The 19620-nt window shown below is 37.6% G+C and overlaps 4 protein-coding genes across 9 annotated transcripts; 3 read left to right on the top strand and 1 right to left on the bottom strand.

Annotated features, from left to right (window-relative positions):
• Window positions 1-3058: 3058 nt before the first annotated feature.
• LOC113781964 (uncharacterized protein YKR070W-like) lies at window positions 3059-7625 on the top strand. 6 transcript variants are annotated; one of them, XM_027327860.1, is made up of 12 exons: window positions 3059-3189; window positions 3301-3419; window positions 3849-3884; window positions 4187-4260; window positions 4605-4645; window positions 4733-4804; window positions 4920-5115; window positions 5967-6062; window positions 6182-6249; window positions 6404-6614; window positions 6727-6810; window positions 7260-7625. In XM_027327860.1, exons 1-12 carry the CDS (start codon window positions 3059-3061, stop codon window positions 7317-7319), a joined length of 1188 nt encoding a protein of 395 aa, XP_027183661.1. In that variant the 3' UTR covers window positions 7320-7625. The 6 variants fall into 6 exon arrangements, with proteins under 6 accessions (XP_027183661.1, XP_027183660.1, XP_027183659.1 ...); XM_027327859.1 differs by having other exon boundaries at window positions 3298-3419; XM_027327858.1 differs by having other exon boundaries at window positions 3295-3419.
• A 529-nt stretch (window positions 7626-8154) lies between these two features.
• On the top strand, window positions 8155-9242 carry LOC113782799 (50S ribosomal protein L10, chloroplastic). The gene has a single exon (XM_027328720.1). It carries the CDS (start codon window positions 8212-8214, stop codon window positions 8914-8916), a length of 705 nt encoding a protein of 234 aa, XP_027184521.1. The 5' UTR covers window positions 8155-8211; the 3' UTR covers window positions 8917-9242.
• Window positions 9243-12469: 3227 nt separating this feature from the next.
• On the top strand, window positions 12470-13366 carry LOC113782020 (alkane hydroxylase MAH1-like). The gene has a single exon (XM_027327934.1). The coding sequence runs from the start codon at window positions 12470-12472 to the stop codon at window positions 13364-13366; it is 897 nt and encodes a 298-aa protein (XP_027183735.1).
• A 1131-nt stretch (window positions 13367-14497) lies between these two features.
• Window positions 14498-19182, bottom strand: LOC113783581 (leucine aminopeptidase). Its single transcript, XM_027329764.1, has 4 exons — window positions 17835-19182; window positions 16612-16845; window positions 16093-16419; window positions 14498-14941 (listed from the first exon to the last, which is right to left on the bottom strand). Exons 1-4 carry the CDS (start codon window positions 19062-19064, stop codon window positions 14645-14647), a joined length of 2088 nt encoding a protein of 695 aa, XP_027185565.1. The 5' UTR covers window positions 19065-19182; the 3' UTR covers window positions 14498-14644.
• Between the last annotated feature and the right edge of the window lie 438 nt (window positions 19183-19620).

Here is a 19620-nt window from a genome sequence, read left to right as displayed (position 1 = left end):
AACTTCAGATTTCAAATTTCAGATTTATCAAAGGCATCCTAAGAGAATAAGCAGGTTTTTTAGAGGTATTAATTCATCAATTATCTTACCAAAGCCTAACAGATTACCTATCATCATCTAATTGAATTAACTATCAAGTCAAGTACCGGTGAGTATCGAATTTTATCCTCCTGCTGCCATTCTTAGATGGGCAGTATTAGGACATTCTTAATTATAATTCAATTAAGGTGGATATCTAGTTAAAAAATGTCTTTTTTTATTTGAGTTAGAAGCAAATAGCAAGAAGGATAGCTCATAAATAGGGAGAGAGACTCTGATCAGGTACACATGGTATCGAATTTTACCCTACCACTGTCATCCCTTCACAGGCAGCATAAGGACATCCGTAATTATAATCCAATTAAGGGGGTATTTAGTTAAAAAAATGTCATTTCCTTGTATTAGAAGCAAATCGCGAGAGAGAGAGCAGACAACGTTTGACAAAATCTGAGAAGAGTCTGAGCCAACCACAACATCACTGAAGAAAAAGTTAAAAAAGAGAAGTTCTAGAAAGCAAACGTAACAAGAGGGCATTGAGAAATTAGTATTTGTTTAATTGCGTTCACACCTGGTGGAATTCACGGTAAAACTCCAAATATTTTTAAGCTTATACGTACGAGAAGAAGAGGAGCACTAGACACCAGAGACACCAGGTAGATTCATCCCAAGTCACGCCCTCACCACGCAGAGCGACTACCCTCCTTCCTTCTTCCACGTATCTTCTTCTTGACTTCTTCACTGTCATTTGACACTACGATCATTCAAATTTACAACTTCATTACTGTCAAGGTTGGCTCAGTCGCCAAACAAAGCCAAGATCTTCAGCATTCCACCTATATTATAAAGCTAAAGACCACCCTCTGTTACGTAAAGCTTCAATTTTTCTTCATCTGTGGTACTGTGAGGATTCAACATTTTCTCAATTTGTGATTAATAGCCCAAAACTCTGCCCTGAAAGTTCCCTACCAATTCCATCTTGCACCAGCTTCTCAGGTGAAATGGAGAATGAAGGAGCTAAAGACGTGAAACAATGCAACAAGCTGGAGAAACAACAGGTTGCTCATCCGCCTAAGAGGGGCCAGATCAAGGCCAAAATAGTCGGGGACTTGGCCGAGTCCGTCAGCAACATGTCCAAGGCATTGCGTTTATTTCACTCCCGAGATAGCAAGGGTGATCATGACAAGACCTCTGCTTCAGCCTCAGCTAGCTCATCACCACCAAATTTCACTGATTCAGCACGTTGAATTTCTCATCGTGCCGGGATTTTATTGTTATTGACGAGGCGCTTATATATGACTTCTGGTCACTAGCTAACCCACAGATTTCTGGATTGTTGCGATTTGTTTTTGGTAGGAAGGATCATTCTCCCTTAATGATCCGTTAATCTTGTTTTCGAGCTGATTAATATAGGGTAACATAATTTTTTATAGGAGCAAATTATCTAGATAGCCACTGAACTTTTTGAATAGTTGAGTTTTAGCCATTCAACTATTAATAGAGTGTTTTATTTTTTTCATTGAACTATTAAATGTATAAATTTTGGGTCATTTCGTCTGATTCCATTATTAACTCTGGCAGATCTAAGCACGATTTTATGAGATATTAGATCTGTCAGAGTTAACGATGGAATGATCCAAAATTTATATATTTAATAGTTTAATGTAAAAAAAATTCTATTAATAATTGAATGGTTAAAACTCAATCTTTTAAAAAGTTCAGTGGCTATCTGTATAATTTGCTCTATTTCATAGCTATCCATGTAGTGTCTTTTTTTTAAAGGTGTAAAGTTGGTGCCGTTGATTGATTATGATTGTTCTTGATTTCTCATTGCAGATTTGGCCACTTCCTTTTTATTTCATTACATTTTTTTAGAATTTTTTTTTTTGGGTCCTAAATATAAGTACCCTGTAAGCAACTAATGTTCATGGGCATGTTTTGTCCGTGATAATAATCAGAGTTGAAACTATCCAAAATTTAAAGAAATTTTTGCGTGGTCACTACTTATAAATGTATTAGTGATTCTATTTAGTTCTCGTTGGACCGCTTGCTTTCAACTGATAACTAGTTTTGAGTATGGTCAAACCTTATTCCTACGGTCATCACAATGATGAATGATCAAATCAAAATTCAGCCCAAATTCTTGACAGAAGATAAATAACAAGTACTGAAGAGCAAAACGCAAACGGGCTTCAATTTCACTTAGTTATCTTTCCTTTTCATTTGAGAGTTTTGAGAGTCTTGATCCGCGTTTAAAGACAATGCAAAACTTCAACCAGTTTTTGTGCCCAGCTGATAGTGGAAAGTTCAATTTGGACTGAAGTCGAAAGTTGCGCAAAGCTTTTTTTTTTTTCTTTTTTTCTTATTTTTTGGTGGTCTAAACCCACTTTTTTTATATTGAATTTTTTTTGTGTGAGTCGGAGGTTCGAATTTAAGATCTCTCACTTACACTTCCTCCTCTCGTAACACCAACGCATTCTTCTCCTAAGGTTTAAATCCGCTTATCTAAATGTTGTTGATCAGTATTTACTAGACTGTAGAATTAAACTGTAACTCATTTCCAGAGTTATTATCTAAGACTCAAGAATCAGAATGATAAGTAGTTGCTTTAGAAATTGAGACAATGGCAACGTACTAGTTATGATCCATGTTTAATTTTCAACTCTTATCATCATATGTTAAGCAAAATGTCCCATTTTAATATTAAAAAAAAAAAAAAAAGAAGAAAATCCTACAACACCAGATGAAGTATCTCACATCAAGAACAGAGGAAGGAAAAGAATAGAATATAACCCTCGATCCATTGGATTACTAATAATTTTAAATTAATCATTTTGAATTCGTAATTTCAGTAATAAAATATTGGCAGAATTTCTTTACTGACCCAAAAGAAAAGGCTTTCTTGGCCCATGAGGACTTGGCTCGAACGGCATGCATGTGCTTTTTGATCGCAGGCCCATTTAAGTTGATCACATAAAAATACAGTTAGAAGAAATTAGAGTTAACCAATCAAATCCCAGAAATGAGGTTCAGATTTCAACCGCCAGTTCAACTGTCGTCGTCAGGACATCATCTCCTTCCACTTCCAACTCCTCCGCCATTTTTGTCATCATCACCATCTCTCTCCACCTGCTCAATCTCCCATCACCACCGGTTAATGTTCTCCACATTTTTACTGCTTGGTACTACTACTCCTATGACTATGGAGAAAACAGCTGTGAATTTGTTGTCGTTTTGGAATTGTCACAGCAGCAGCAGCAGCAGCAGCAGATGCACAAGTTCATTTGGAATAGCGTTTGATATAGATGGAGTCATCCTCCGCGGCCAAAACCCCATTGGAAATTCTCCCGCAGCTCTTAAAAGATTGTATCATGATTATTCTGGTAAAACTAAATTGCCTTCTACTTTCTTACTTCTTCCCCGTCTTTTTTGAATTAGTTTTCTTGAATTTTCTTTCAATTCTGCTTTTGGAACTATTAGCTTTATACATTTTGCTTACAGTCCAAAGTGCCATCGAATATTACGGAATTTTGACAATTTGTGGAAAGAGAGCCCATTTTTTTATTTATGTGGAAAAATATATCTTCTCATTTGAGGTGGCCTTTTCTCTCCTCTATCATCTCCCCAGAATGCATATCAACTTTCTTTTTACACTGCTTAAAAACAATCAAATCATACAAAATTTGGATTTTTTTTTTGAAAAATTCCATGTCACATCAGTCATGATGAAGACTAGTACCTGTTTTGCTTCCCACCGTTTTTATGCTAATGCTTTAATGATGTAATGAAGCTGATAACTGCTTCTATTTCAGGGAACTTGAAGATCCCCTTTCTGTTTCTCACAAATGGTGAGTATTTTGGGATTCTTTTTCTTTTTCTTTTTTTTTATTTAACCTGAGCATTCAGCTGTTTTAGATAAGTGTGGATGTAAGATGATAGGAACAAATTTGAAGCGATTCTTCAAGTTAAAAGCTCTCCACAAAGAGGAACCATAAGATGAAATATCTGACTTCAATGCAATAATGTCAAAGTAGTTCTGAGTACTCATGATTGATGTGCATAATGAATTTTCCTGTAATGACACACAGTCTTTTACATGGTGCTGCATAAGTGTCAATTGGGTAAATGATCCATTTATTTGGCTTTGTAGGAGGTGGCACCCCAGAGTCTAGAAGAGCCTTTGAGATGAGTCAACTCCTAGGCGTCAAAATTTTACCATCTCAAGTAATCTTTGAACAATTTTCCGCTGTCACCATGGATTAGATGTTTATTTTTCTATTCATTTTGCATGATGTTGTGAATTGGAAGTCATTATAGTGTCAAAGTGGGGCAAGCTCCCTGTTCAGTTTTGTACCTTGCGGATTTACAATGTATAGATGAATAATTTACTTTTTCATTTTAAATTGATTAAGCTTATATGAAGTGGTAATATTAATTGCTCTCATGACTGTCTTTCTCTTCTGCTCCTTTTTGGCATGTTCATATATCCATGCATTTTTTTCTGGTTTTCTTGGTGAAATCCACTTTTTTCGCCATGGAAAAGCTTTCTATATTGACATTCGATACAGGTTGTACAGGGGCATTCATGTTTTAGAAGCTTGCTGAAAAGGTAGATATGTAATTCACTGAGCTTCACTTCGTTTAGCTTTCCCGCACATTCCCTTCATTTGTATCTCGCATTCTCCTATTTTTCCAGGTTCAAAAATGATTTCATTGTTGCAACTGGAAAAGGGGAACCTGAACTGGTGATGTCTGAGTATGGTTTCAGGAAAGTTGTAGCATCATATTTCAACATGATGCTTTCGTATTTTAGTATCCAATGCAGTCCGGATTTTTTTATATCGGCTCAATTAAATTGGTCTATAATTTGAAAATATGTCCAGAAATGTTATCTCACTGGACGACTATGCATCATACTTTGATAACATTGATCCTGTAGCTCAGTACAAAAGCTGGAAGGTTAAGCAGGAATCAAATATGCTACCATTTTCAATGAAGTCAATTCAATATGTTTCCCTCGACAGAGTAAAGGCTGCATTTATTGTTAGTGATCCTGTTGACTGGGGGAGAGATATTCAGGTGTATGATCAATTTTCTTTCTAGATATGGATTGCATGTGTACCTTTTGCCCCTCGGCTACTTATAACTGTAATTGTATGAGCAGATTATATTTTAACTTGATTTCTATTGCAGTGAATTGATAGATATGACTGCATTATCATGTTAAATTTTCTGCTAGAGCCTACGCTACTAACTATATAATCATGCAATGAATAGTTTTGAGTTTGTACCAAGCAATGAATCATGACTGGAAGTGTAAATATGGTCATAATAACAAGTACCAGTGACACTTAAGCTGAGGAATTTAATGCCTCCAGAATGGTTTTTGTTCAATATGATTGCAAAGGATAGCTTGGCCACACCAGAGTAGTAATGGCCCCAGCTTCAATCCATTGCAAGGATTACAAGGCTATCTTTGCTATTAGCTGCTTAAATCACCTAATGATCTTATGTGGTGATGAAGATGGAAAAGGAAGAAAAAAGAGATGACAGAAGTTCTAATCTAGTCAGGAAGGGAACATCAAGGCAAGAAACAAAGCATGGATACTTCAGACACCAAAAATTTTTCTTGTAATTTCTTTCCAGTGACAAGTCATAAGCCTTGCTTTCGCTTTGTCTTTTTCCTGTCGAATACTGCATTGCTCACTTATGCCAACGGATACGTTAAAATATAGACAAAATAAGATGTGATGCAACTATAGCTAAACACGGCTAGTTTTGAGATACACGAGTCTTTGTTCTTTACCTTTACATTGGTTATTCTTTCTTCAATCTTTTCCTGTAGTCGCTGTTTTCCTTGTTTGATGTTTCTCATAAGTAGCAAAAATTTGAGTCGTTACTCCTTGTGGGTCTACTAATTGATGCATTAGGTCCTTTGTGACATTTTATCCTCTCGAGGTCTTCTTGGAGGGGAGGAAGAACATCAGCCACCGCTATTTTTTGCTGCTGATGATCTTCAATATCAGGTAACTGATTGCCTTCATGTGATGTTTGCTTTTAGTTATGTTCGAAAGGTTACTCCTGTCGCTGTAGATAGTCTTTCCTTTCACTAAGGAGATACTGATAATGCATTAATCTAGGACAGGCTGCATTTCCTTCCGAGCGTCTTGGCATAGGTGCATTCAGAATTGCCCTTGAAAGTGTCTTCAACAGGTGAGCGTAGAGAACCTGCTGTCAAGTAGTAGTAGTTTTTAAGTACTTGTCCAGAGAACCTGAAGACATCCTCACCAATGCAATTTGGATCAGAATTTCTTTTTTTTTTTTCATTATATGATACGAAAACTCATTAAGTACGTGTTCCGTGCAGAATTCACGACATGCCGCTGGAGTGTACAGTTTTTGGGAAGCCAAATCCATTTGTTTTTAGGAATGCTGAAGCTATATTAAGGCATATTTGGGCATTCTCATGTCATGGTAATGCCATTAGGCCGGAAGATGAAGACTCGTCGTCACATTCTTTTAAGACCCTCTATATGATTGGTGACAATCCTTTAGTAGACATCAAAGGGGCATTACAGGTTTGTTTCTGTAACAGTACTCTCTAATCTCAGCTATGCAAAAATTGATGTTTGAAATCAAGTGACATTGGTCTCTCTTCTCAGTTCTTTTCTTTACCCTTTGAATTCTCAGGCAGGACATCCTTGGTTTTCAATTTTGACTAGAACAGGTGTATTTAGGCAAACGGAAAATCATGCTGAATATCCAGCTGATGTGGTAAGTCTGATGATGATACATTCAATAGATGATGAGCTAAATCGTTTTGCTGGCTTTTGGAACAGACTGTTACGGGACACTTGACACGAAAATTAACATCTACAATCATTATTTGATATGATGAACTACAATGTGCAAAAACTCTTGTTTTGGTACACTAGTCAATAAGGATAAAGATTGAGTGCCTGAATTATACAACCTCAATTATAATTTACCAGCTTAATGGCCCCAGAGATCTTCCAATAAACCCTGAATATTCATCTGAAGTTCAGCTTACCTTTTGCTGTTTATCCTTTTTGGTTTCTTTGACAACATTAAGAATACATCCACCATGAACCAAATTGGTGAACTGTTTCGTTCAAAAGATAAGCAAATACTTCAACTGTGACCCAGTCATTCTCCTGTGCAGTTGCCGACTATGTGTGAATTTTGATTGATTGGCTACACAGGTGGTTGATACAGTGGCAGAGGCGGTTGATTTCATTTTGGAAAGAGAGAGTGCTCCTTAGTTGGAAGCCAAAGTTTGATACTTTGCCCAATCCATATTCTTCAGCACGTTCTTTACCTTCCAGTTCAGTGCAGCAGACTTTGCATTCACGATTATCAATTCAGACCACAAACTATTCTCCACTCAGTCCCTGTGGAATACTTGCAATTGAATTTTGATACCATAAGCAGTTGTCGTACACTTCTGCTCACAGTTCAGCTCATGGGAACTAAGCTGTGCTGTGCACCAGCATTTTGATCCGATAACTTTGTGTTTTTACTGTTTTCTGTCATACGTATCTATATATGGTCTCTCCAGGATGCGAAAATAATCTGTGCAAGTCAATTCTTGCAGTCAATAACGACACTTGTAGTTGTAGGACGTTTTCAGCAAAGGCAAACCAATAAAATTTCAGAACGAAAGTAGTTTTTTATCTCTTAAGTTAAATAGCTTCAGAAATATGAAGTTTATTCAAGATATAATTGCAGGAACAAAAAGAATTTAAAATTTCCCGAGTCTTAGATGTAACTATTATTTTCTAAAAATTTAGGAGAAAATAATATTAGTACTTTTCGTGCCTTCTTTTGCATTAGATGAAGTTTAAGAAGTAATTGAGGTTTTTTGAGAAGCGCTAATATCATTTTCCAAATTGACTTGAACAGGATTGGATCAATTTCAAGAAACAAGTTTTGAAAAGTTAAGGAAATTGTGCTAAAGTTGGATGAATAGGACAGTACTAATTCATATAAAAGTTTGGGGTAAATCATGAAAAATGGTAAGAATTGATTCGTTAAACGCAGCCGTTTCAGGCCCCTACCTCCAACCAAAAGAAAGGATAAGGTGAACGAACAATCTCAGACCCGAAACATTACTGGAGCGCTTCAGCAACAAAAAGGCCACAAATCCCTCTGGAAATGGAGGCCAATCTCTTCACCTTACCTTCTTCCAGACCCCCAACACCCACCCTCCCATCCAATTCCCACAAGGTTTCTCTAAAATCCCACTTCAGAAACCCCTTCCTCACCACGCACCACCACCACTGCCGCCGCCCAAAGTTCGCACCTTTAACGATCCGCTCAGCCATCAGCAGAACCAAGAAAGAAGAAACTGTTGAATCAGTCAAACTACAGCTTCAAGGTTGCTATCTCATCGCTGGCATTGGCTATAAAGGCTTCACCGTCAAACAATTTCAAGAACTTAGAAGGCAACTCCCAGAATCCTCGAAACTTCTCGTTGCTAAAAACACTCTTGTTTATAAAGCCATTGAAGGTACTCAGTGGGAAGCACTGAAGCCATGCATGAAGGGAATGAATGCCTGGTTATTTGTCCATAGTGAAGAAATCCCAACTGCAATAAAGCCTTACAGGGAGTTTCAGAGGGAGAAAAAGTTGGAAGGGAATGATTTTACTGGGGCTGTTTTTGAAGGGAAGTTTTATGGGCCTGAGGAGTTTAAGGCCTTGGAATCTTTGCCATCAAGAGCTGAAATTTATGCTAAGATTCTGGGATCGCTCAAGGGTCCTGCATCTGCTGTTGTTGGAACTTTGCAGGCCCCTGCTAGGAATTTGGTTATGACGCTACAGGCTTATGTGAAGAAGTTGGAGGAGGAGGGTGGCAGTTGAGGAGAATAGTTGGTTGCTCTTCTTGTTTTGCTATTGGCTGTAATGCCTGCCCTGTAAGTTTTGTTAATTAGACTTCATTTTTTCATCAAATTCAAGTGGGAAAGCTTGTAGTTTATATCTCTTCTGACACAACTTGATGAAGATTTTTATAGGCTGATTATCCTGAATTTGTTTCTTTGGTTTTTGACTAGAGTGATACTCTTTAATCAGGTTCATCTAGAGTGTCATTTTTGGGAGAAACTTTTGTTCCAGATGAGTAGTTTCAACTGTTGTGACAATGTCGTTGATGATTCTGAATGAGATGCAACCTTAGTGAGGTTTGGATATGTCGACTAGGTATGTAGGTGGGTGATCATATATTTCTGTCGTAAAATTGACTCATTACTAATTGATTAATCTCCAAATAATGATGCTGTGGGACTAGGGGTGAGCAAATTCGGTTCTTACCGAATTCATAACCGATTTCAAATTCAATTCGGTAATTTGAAATCGGGAATTTGGTAATTTGGTACAAATTCGGTACGTACCAAATTCACCGAATTCTAATATGGTATGAAATAGGTAATGAGATTATGAATTAGGTAATAACCGATTTCGCATTCAAATTCGGTAATTGAAATCGGGTACCACATTACCGCATTCGAATTACCAAATTGGTATATAAAATTATATAATATATAGATAAATGCTATTTAGTATTAGTATATACTACTAATACTTTATTATATTATATAGGTAAATGCTATTAATAATAATTAGTATATGGTATTATCAATTTATCATCATATCATGTACTTATAATAATAATAATATATAATATATTATTGAATATTTGAATGCGTAATCTCTAACTTGCAAGTATTAGTGTACTCTACATATTTAACATAAAAATTCATATTATCTATTCACTAATCTTAATTCTTAGGACTTTAAGTATAGATAAGACAACTAAGTAGTTAGCAGTGTAAGTGAATGCATATGAATTGCAAATCAATGTACTAGTGTATTGACTTTCACAATAATATATGTAAGTAAATAAGTTTTATTTTGATTTGAAATAAATTATAAGTTTGTAAGTAATATAACTTATCATTACTCATTGTAATTTGTAAGTTTGTAACTAATATTACTTATTATTAATCATTGTAAATTATAAATTCATAAATTATCACTAATCATTGTACAGTCTAAGGTTTATTCTAGTTTAAATTAATCACTTTTTATGTGTTCCTTAAATCATAGACTAATGATTTTAGGCATAAGTTATCAAATAAGTTAAAATTCATATTATCTATTTACTAATCTTAAGGCTTTAAGTATAGACAAAACAACTAAGCAGTATAAGACTGTAAGTGAATGTATGTGAAGCACCAAATCAATGTATTAGTGTATTTGTAATGTGTGTGTAATAATTTGGATGTTGATTTCCTTTGAATTGGTGTTGTAGGCTTGTAGCCTGTAAGTTTGCAATTAGAATTAGTTTGCAATTAGCCTCATAGCCTGTAAGTTGTACGGAAGCAGCGTTGCAAACTTAAGCTGATAACAGGGAATTTTTATTTTTTTTTTAAATAGATGAATTCGGTTTAACCGAATTCATTACCGTTTTCGAATTTGAATTCGGTTACGGAATGAATTCGGTTATGCCCAATTCGGAATTGAAAACGGTTTAAATTTTTACAGGTAGAATAACCGAATTCACCGAATTCAGTGCACCGAATTACCGAATTTGCACCGAATGCACACCCCTATGTGGGACAAGAATATCGTGTGGTAAAAAGCTGGGGTGTTGTTATTTAATGATTTAATGATTGCTTTGGTCCTTTAATCTGAGTCAGACATAGCTATGCGTTATGTGATACTAATGAATTGCAGCGTCGGAATTGTTTTTGAGAATCGCATCTTAGTAGAGTTGTTAATTTGATGTAATTTTTATAAATTATGAAGGGCTGCATTTGATTGAAGGTTTCTTGGCATACAAATACTTTAGAGCCTTCAGGGGTAACAATTAGGTTTCTAACTGACAACCAGACTCCCTTCAAGCTGATTCTCTTAATTTGTATGGGTTCCAGCAACATTTGAGGATATCAAACCATTACCCCATTTTCATATGATTTCAATGCATGAGAGTTTCTGTATTACATGAAGAGTCCCTAATTATGCAGCAAGTATTAGGAACCGCAGAAAAATTATGATCAGGTTATAACCAAGTCCAGATTCTGTGACTGAGAGAGAGTTGCCAAAGCTAGTGATAGGCAATTTGGATATGCCTACTACAACCTGACTTAATACTTGAGCCACCTCATCCCTCACTTCCTGTCTTGCTTTCTGCTCCATCATGGGCAACCCTCCTTCCCCCCAAAATTACACAAATTTTCTGATCAAACATCTTTGAGACATGGTATTCTGAGACATGATTTATTGTTACTTTCTTGAGTCATTCTTACTATTGACTTGCCATTGATGTAGAGGAAATGTTGTTTGTGTTGCTGGCGATGTACCTTGACCGCCACACACTCTGCTGAATTTCATTTTTAGCTTAGAAGCATCTTCCAAGATGAACAGAAGCTTCTTGTATCAATCAACTCGGTATCCAGTTTTTTCTTAATCAGGAAACTTGAAGCTCAGGTTCATTTGGGGATTGGTATGTTTCATCTCCATTGGGGAGATAGTGTATGGGAACCACAAGACATTGAGAGTGGGTACTGGTATTTTATTCTCAGACAAGTACATTTTCTCAAAGGATTCTAGTAGCATAACAAACTCTGTAACTTTCCCTCAATCTTGTATCGCTTGGTACTCTTTGAGTATTTGCGAAAGTGTCTAAACAATCACCCCGAAGTGTTTAAAAATGAGGGGGTGGTAATACCTACTAAAATACAGGAATTATCTGGGATCTCATAATTTAGTATCAACCCCAGAACACGTACCAAACACGGGCAATTGGACTCGTACCTCCAACTTTCTTGAAGAAAATTGATACCTGTAATCACTTTCAGATTTTAGTCTAATCTTTTACTGATTCTTAGTGAGCGAGCAATCTGTCAGTTACATATTGATGTAATTGCTTGTGATATATTGCAAACGCTATATAATTTGTTTATATTATGTGAAACCTGAATCAAGAGATACCGAATAAAGTCTGAATATAGTTGATGTATGCACTCACAACGTAAAATTGAAAAGTTGCAAGTCCTACCAACATATTACATCATACAGCAAAAGTCACAACTTCCCCTCTTTTCTGTGTACCTGAAAGTCATGTCAATAGCATTCCTAAAACCTCTTCAGAAGAGATATGGCGCCTTACAAGCACAAAATACAACCAAGGCCACATTGCATTTGTTAACTTCTTCAGGCACTGAACAGAAAATCGTCCTTTTAGATGCCTGTCCTTCTTATAGCTACGTGCTTGAAAAATGCCCCATATAAGAAGCCTCGAGGGACGGCATTGAATAACCTCTTTAACTCATGAAGTAATCCATCTACATTCTGATGGCTATCATTCTATACCCTCAGATTCTCTGTGTGGTCGTCTACTTTCTTTTTGCGTGCTATGGGTATTGGAGGAGGAGAAGGAGAGAAAACCTCAATTCCCTTTAACTGGCCGGTTATTGGCATGATGCCAGACCTGTTCCTAAATGTACACCGCACCCAGGATTATATAACCGAGATTTTGCAAGAAAGTGGAGGCACATTTGAGTTTAAAGGTCCTTGGTTTGCAAATATGGATATGCTGGTCACCAGCGATTCTGCTAACGTCAACTACATATTGAGTAAAAACTTCTCAAACTTTCAAAAGGGTCCTGAGTTTGAAAAGATGTTTGACATTCTAGGAGAGGGGATCTTCAATGCTGAATGCGAATCTTGGGACAGCCAAAGGAAAACAATCATGCCACTAATTAATCACCAGGGATTCCAGAAGTTTGTGGGAATAACTAGCTGGAACAAGTTGGAGAAAGGGCTGATCCCTGTCCTGGAGCATGCGGCCAAGTCAGGTATGGAGGTGGACTTGCAACAACTATTTGCCAAGTTTACCTTTGACACCACTTGCATATTAGTATTGGGTCATGATCCTGCTTCACTCGGTATTGACTTGCCAGAAAGTCCATTAGGAAATACCTTAGCTGATGCCGAGGAAGCAGTCTTTTACAGACATGTGGTACCCAGAACTTGCTGGAAGATTCAGAGGTGGCTTCAAATTGGTGCGGAAAAGAAGTTAACTAAAGCTCGGGAGAACCTTCATCAATTTTTAGCTACCAACATCTCATCTAAGTCTGAAAACTTGGAAGATATAAACCAAACTGCGATTTTGCAAGATGGAGGAGGCCTTGACTTGTTAGCAAGGTACATGAAAGCAGCCAGAGTTCTCAAAGAAGAGAATAGAACATCTGATAATAGTGTCTCAAAAAATTTGGAGAGACGCTTTACTCACTTTAATCTTTGCGGGTAAAGATACCATTGGTGCAGGTCTCACTTGGTTCTTTTGGCTCCCTGCTTCAAATCCTATTGAAGAAAATATGGTTTGAAAAGAGATACTGAGTAACTTACAGGTAAAAGAAGGAAGGTGGCAGTTTTCCAACCTAGAAGAGATGAAGAAACTGGTTTATCTGCACGGCGCATTATGTGAATCACTTCGCCTGTTCCCTCCGGTTGCAATGCAGCACAGAGCTCCAGTCAAGCCTGATATTCTTCCAAGCAGTCACCGCATGAATCCTAATACCAAGACGCTGTTGTCTTTCTATGAGATGGGCAGGATGGAAACAATCTGGGGCAAATACTGCTTGGAATTCAAACCACATATGGATTTCAGAGCAAGTAGGCATTACACATGAACCATCTTTCAAGTTTACAGCATTCAATGCAGGACCTAGGAGTTGCAAGGGCAAGGAAATTTCTTTCATCCAAATGAAAATTGTTGCAGTAGCCCTTCTCTGTCGTTTCCACTTTCAAATCTTGGAAGGACATCAAACTGTTCCAGGTAATTCTGTGATACTTCATATGAGACATGGACTGAAATTGAAGGTTTCCACAAGAAGCGTTTGATAGCCCATATAGAATTGGCATATTTACTGTTTTTGGGCAAAAGAGACGATGTTCCTAGAACTAATGCTATAGTGCCTTGTATGTTTCTCTTTTAGTGTTATACTTCTATGAAAAACTACATCACTGCAAGAGGAACAGGACCCTTGCTATATCCAGAACCACAAACAAATATCAAATACATGAGAAAGAGATAGAGTTAGTAGAACATGCTATTCTTTAGCTAAAGAAAATTATGGAAATTGATGATTAAGACATTAAATGAAGAAGAGTCAAGGTCTCAGTTACCAAAACAATCTAACTTCATATAATTATGTTAACAATCTAAGTCAGCTCCTTCGTACAAACCAGCCCCTTACTCATTAAATGGGTTAAAGAAGTAAAAGGATGATAGAAGTCCCCAAGTAAAGCTTCCAAGCTTCTGCATGACTGTTTTAAGTTCACAACTTTGCAGCTAAAGGCCTCCAAAAAGGTCTTGGTTTATGAATATGGGAATTATCAAAGGAACAAACTTACCAATAAAACCTGTACAAAAATCCAGTAGTTAGAAAGAAATCTAGATCAACAAAAGCACCCAGAAGGATGATTTAGCTTTTAAGCATTTAAGGCACCAGCACGTAAGATACCAGACATCAAAAGTTACATCAGAAATTAGATTAGTGCATATTGTTCGAACATATATGCTATTTTACACGTATTTTCCCAGGATGGTCTCAACCACTCCCTGAGCTATTGGATGGTAGCAATCTCGAGCTTCTGAGAACACCCTCTTCGCAAAAATTTTCTCTTCATCCTTTCCAGCACCTTGAACAAGAGCAGTATAAAGTGGGCGAAGGTACTTCATCCTCCCAACTTCTTTTAGAGTTTTCTCCACCTCACCAAAATAGTCTCTGCACTTGGATGCAATCGCCAGCTGAAGAAAAGCAACCTTGACCTCATAGTCTTTTGATTCTGAAAGCCTATAGCGAGCATCCAAAGCTAAAGCCTGTGCAACAACCGCAAATTGAAAGACAAAACCAACTTTACAATCTTAATTCTTCATCACAAAATGCTGTTATTTCTCACCTGAAACTATCAATTAAGCATATCCTTTTAACTCATAAAGCCAAGGCTTTGGTGTTATGTATCTTGATAAGAAGGGCAGAAACAAAGCATTGGGAAGTACCAAATAGCATAAAGGAACCAAACTGTAGCCAAAGAAATAGATAAATGCTTATTTAGAGTCAATTGGACACTTTCTCAAGTTGAACAGATACACTAACGCCACAAAGAGGCCTATTCTTCACAAGAGCAATAACTTCATCCTCTTAACCGCTTGTATCAAGCTCTCCTAAAAGCTACCGCATCTTTGAATGGTAGCAGTGAAAAACTAGAGCTAATTGAGAGAAAACTCTACTTGTAGTTCATCTCTTTCCAGATGTACAAATGTAAGATTCAAGATCTTTTTTAGGCCAGAATTAAGCCGTAAGTCATCTCAAACCTGTCAACATCTAATTTCTTTCAAGGCTAGAAAAGTTGAGAACCAATTTGAACATATTAAATTAGTTGATCAATCAAAAATATAGAAAGATCTGTTGAGCTTGGAGGTCAATCAAAGGATTGTCATTTATCAACAACAGTAAGAAACAAATTTTTCTAACGTCTGAGAAAATGTAGCAACCAATTTAAATCTGCTTCTGCTTATCCAAGCCCAAAAGCAATTAACAAAGTCAATAATTTCAACAGACTCCAAACTCAGAAACACATGGTGGAATTGAAGGATCAAATGATACCTACCAGTTCTTTTATACATTCCATACAACACAAGGCTAGCATACACAAAAAGTTGAAAGATACAAAACATTAAGATATCTCCATGAGGATCAAATGATACCTACCAGTTTTTTAATACATTCCATACAACAAAAGGCTAGTATAAACAAAAAGTTAAAGGATACAAAACATTAAGATATCCCCATGAGACCAACAAAGCAATTGAAAAGTATTAAGGCTCATCCTGTATGCTATTTATTAACTACCAGGAATGATTTCCAAGTAAATGAAACATAGATAAGTAAAAGAAAAGATACAAAGACAGGTCTAGGAAACAACAATAAAAAATAATTACCACAGATTTTCTATTCCAAAAGAACTTACTTGTGAAGCTTCAACATATTTAGGCAGGTTCTCAAGGTAAAGCTCCCACTCTTGTCCATGCCAGTCGGCAACTTCATCCTCCCTCGGCATCCTGCCTAGTTTAAACTCATTAGCCAGTGACACAATCTTTGTATAGATACTGGAAACTGGCTCCATGGCGTCAGGTGGGATGCCAATACCTTCTGTCCATAGTTTTAAATCAATCTGATTCTCAATTCCAGGTACGTTAGCTTTTAAGAAATTGAGAAACGTGTCTGTATCAATAGATTGGAACTTGAAGGTTGCAATGTACTTTTTGATGAATTCATCAAATGCAGGTCTTCCAATCTGAATTTGGGAAAACAAAAATCTATTAAACTGCTAATAACTTCAGATGAAGTCCCTCTTATTAATTAAAGTAAATAGATTGGCAGTGGTAATATTTTCCACGTGAAGAAAGAAATTAGACTGATAAAAAGAAACATCCGTTAGTCAACAATTAACAGCCTTGAAGGCATAGGGAAAAACTGGCATATACACCTGTCTCTCAATACGCCACAAAAACTGGAAACCTTTCTCATATGGAATCTCAGAATATATTTCATCTGGATCCACACCTTCTTGGTTCGTTTTCAGCTTTGTAAACTCCATGTTATCCTTGAATCTCTCAACTGCATCGACAAGCCCCTTCCAACCAATTCCAATATTCAGTGCAGCTCTGTCTTCCCCCTGCACAGCTTCCACTATTCGCCGCTCCGCGTAAGTGGTAAAACCCTATAAACATGTAAATTTTGTGATGAATTAAATCTATGCAAAATTCAAGCAAGTACAAGAAATCCTTTGCCTGTCCACTTCTTTCATATAGAAGCATCCAACATGACAAGGACAATCATTGTTCTACTCCTAACTACAAAAAGAAAATCCATATACAATACAGATACACATTAATGCACATAAAAGTGACTTTCTCAACTACAGAATTGTGTAGTTCCAGGGGAAAACCTTCAAGAAGCAGCTTAAAAAATAGATAGGATCCTTTAATAATTTACTCCATGAGAGTTCAATACCATCACTTATAGTACATCTTTTCAAGGCATTAAAAGGTGAGAGCTATTTTATTTTGGTTTAAGTCATTCTAGTACTCCTACTAAAGATGTCCACTACCCCCCTGTACCATTTCTGCTACATTAACAATTCTTCCACCGATCTACACAGCCATCAGAAATGAATTACAACCAACTCCAGTTGGAGGAGGTACAAGACCTAAAGAGGGCACCAACCTAATCTTTCATAGTCAGATAACTCAAGAAAGAACATCAATTTAGCAAAGACTTGCAAAAGAAATACAGAAAACATTCGTGGTGATTTTGTTCTTGTTGATATGTAATATTACCGTCATAAGTCTCTTGTAAAAAACAAAGTATTAATCAATTTAACTGCAAATTCCTCATTCAACAGTTAATTTAAGATCATCCACAAGGATGCCACCAATTCCTTGTAATCACAGGCTTTGTGGAAATTCAATAGGAAACTGTGACAAACCACACTTTCATAGCCCTAACAAAAAACAACACTGATAAGAGCAGTTTAAGGTTGTAAACCATTTGCTGAAATCAAAAATAGAACACGATAATCTAGATTATATCTGTTAACTTATCCGTGGAATTACTACCATTTCAGGAAATATCTCTGCTGACTCACATCACAACATAAGCAAGGCCTCAATCAATTGTTCCTTAGTCTATATTCTAAAGATTAGATACCTCATTCAACCAGAAATGTTCATTGGTCTTGTTAGTAATCAAGTTTCCCGTCCAGCTATGAGCAAGTTCATGAGCCACCACCTGCGCCCCAGTGGCATCACCCTTGATGACAGTGGGTGTCAAGAACACCATCCGCGGATTCTCCATCCCACCATAAGGAAAACTCGGGGGCAGCACCAACAAATCGAACCTCTCCCAGTCATAAGGCCCAAAAAGTTTCTCCCCAACCCTGATCATATCCTCTGTCCCAGCAAACTCCCTAGCAGCAGCATCCAACACTGCTGGAGCCGCCTCCGAATACACCCTCGAGCGTGGTCCCACATCCCTGAACCCCAACTCTCCAACAGCAAAAGCAAACAAATAAGGCGGTATAGGCTGCTCCATCAAAAAATCGTCCACAACCCTATCATCCCCACACCAGAGAGAATCATCACAAGCTCCCCTAGCCTCACCAGACCCGACAACAGGGGCCCGCCTATCAACATGTCTCGCGGACATAACAGCGAACAGTTGGCGGGGGATATTCAACTTAGCATCATAACGAATGCGGGCAGCAGGGGTATCCTGGCAAGGGAAAATAGACCTAGCATGGATGGACTGGCACTGGGTATAAACAAAAGGAAAGGCTTTATTAAATGTTTGCGGGGGCGAAAGCCACTGAAGGGCTGAGCTAGAAGCTGAGGTTTTGGAGATGATGATGACTTGGGAGTGATTGGAGAGGGTGATGATGAGGGACTGGCCGAAAACAGGATGAGGGATTGGTGGGGTGAGGGTAAAGGGGAGTGGGGTGAGGGTGGTGGGATCAAGAACTGAGGTTATGGAGAGGGAGCGGGTGTCAAGCGTGAAAGGGCCAGAGTGGGTGGTAGGGAGGGAGATGAGGGTGGAGGCGAGGATGGTGGATGATGGGAAGTCAAAGTAGAGAGAAAGGGAGATGTGGGTTGTGAGGGGGTGAGTCGAGTCTGTGAAGGAGTGAGGATCAACGGGTGCCATGGGAGAAGAAGGGGGAATTGAGAAGAATTTATCGACTGAGACTGAGGGCTCTGCGGAGGCTGTTGGGGGTGGCGGGCCGGCAGTTTTGTCGGTGGAAAGGTTGCGGAGAATCTGACAGAGGAATAATGGGAGTGAGGTTGTCCTGTTGCTGCGTCTGCTCTGCTGGCGTTGGAGTGGAGCACTGAATAGGGTTTTAAATTTGGAGGGAGAGGGGAAGAGGTGAATAAAGGTCAAAAGCATAGATTTTCAGCGTCGGGCTGTACGATGTTGGTGACTTTCCTTCGTGGGGCTGTACTTGTCTTTGTGTTGGTGGCCCTGGCAGTGGCCGGCAGCAATAAGGATAACAAAAACCTAAATAAATGAAGAATAATGCCAAATCGAACCCTTGAGGAAAAGATTTAATCCTATTAGAAAATAACGAGGTCCAAAAGATTTATTCTTGACATCTAACCATTTGTTCATTGTTTTCTTGATCATTGGATCACCGTTTGATTGTCATAATGGAAAAAAGTTAAGGATTGGAGTTGAAATTGTGGATTATTTCCAATGTAAAACATGTATGCACTAAAAGATCAATGGTCCCAAAAAAAAATTGCACAAAGTGTAGATTGTGGACACTATTTTGATGGGAGAGGCGATAAATTCATATCCTTTTTTTAAGGCTTGTTTTTAGTTGATTATTTTAACTGATTATATGTTTTAATTTTAATTTTTTAAAAATAAAAAAGTTAAAATTTATAATTGCACAAAGAGTAACTTTTGCAAAGTCATTATAAACTGATTTTGGTTGATTACA

Source organism: Coffea eugenioides, chromosome 9, assembly GCF_003713205.1.
Source record: "Coffea eugenioides isolate CCC68of chromosome 9, Ceug_1.0, whole genome shotgun sequence".
In the NCBI taxonomy this organism is placed as follows: Eukaryota; Viridiplantae; Streptophyta; class Magnoliopsida; order Gentianales; family Rubiaceae; genus Coffea; species Coffea eugenioides.
Note: the sequence above shows the minus strand (reverse complement) of the source record. Positions and strands in the feature narration are given on the sequence as shown.

What these genes read in the sequence shown, in the direction of transcription:
- LOC113781964 (XM_027327855.1), top strand. Translation starts at nt 3,059, where the DNA reads ATGAGGTTCAGATTTCAACCGCCAGTTCAACTGTCGTCGTCAGGACAT. An exon ending in TTTAGAAGCTTGCTGAAAAG is followed by an intron (nt 4,646 to 4,732) that starts GTAGATATGTAA and finishes CTATTTTTCCAG; the next exon opens with GTTCAAAAATGATTTCATTG. An exon ending in ATGTCTGAGTATGGTTTCAG is followed by an intron (nt 4,805 to 4,919) that starts GAAAGTTGTAGC and finishes AAATATGTCCAG; the next exon opens with AAATGTTATCTCACTGGACG.
- LOC113782799 (XM_027328720.1), top strand. Translation starts at nt 8,212, where the DNA reads ATGGAGGCCAATCTCTTCACCTTACCTTCTTCCAGACCCCCAACACCC.
- LOC113782020 (XM_027327934.1), top strand. Translation starts at nt 12,470, where the DNA reads ATGGGTATTGGAGGAGGAGAAGGAGAGAAAACCTCAATTCCCTTTAAC.
- LOC113783581 (XM_027329764.1), bottom strand. Translation starts at nt 19,064, where the DNA reads ATGCTTTTGACCTTTATTCACCTCTTCCCCTCTCCCTCCAAATTTAAA. An exon ending in AACATTTCTGGTTGAATGAG is followed by an intron (nt 16,846 to 17,834) that starts GTATCTAATCTT and finishes ACATGTTTATAG; the next exon opens with GGTTTTACCACTTACGCGGA. An exon ending in TGTGGCGTATTGAGAGACAG is followed by an intron (nt 16,420 to 16,611) that starts GTGTATATGCCA and finishes TCCCAAATTCAG; the next exon opens with ATTGGAAGACCTGCATTTGA.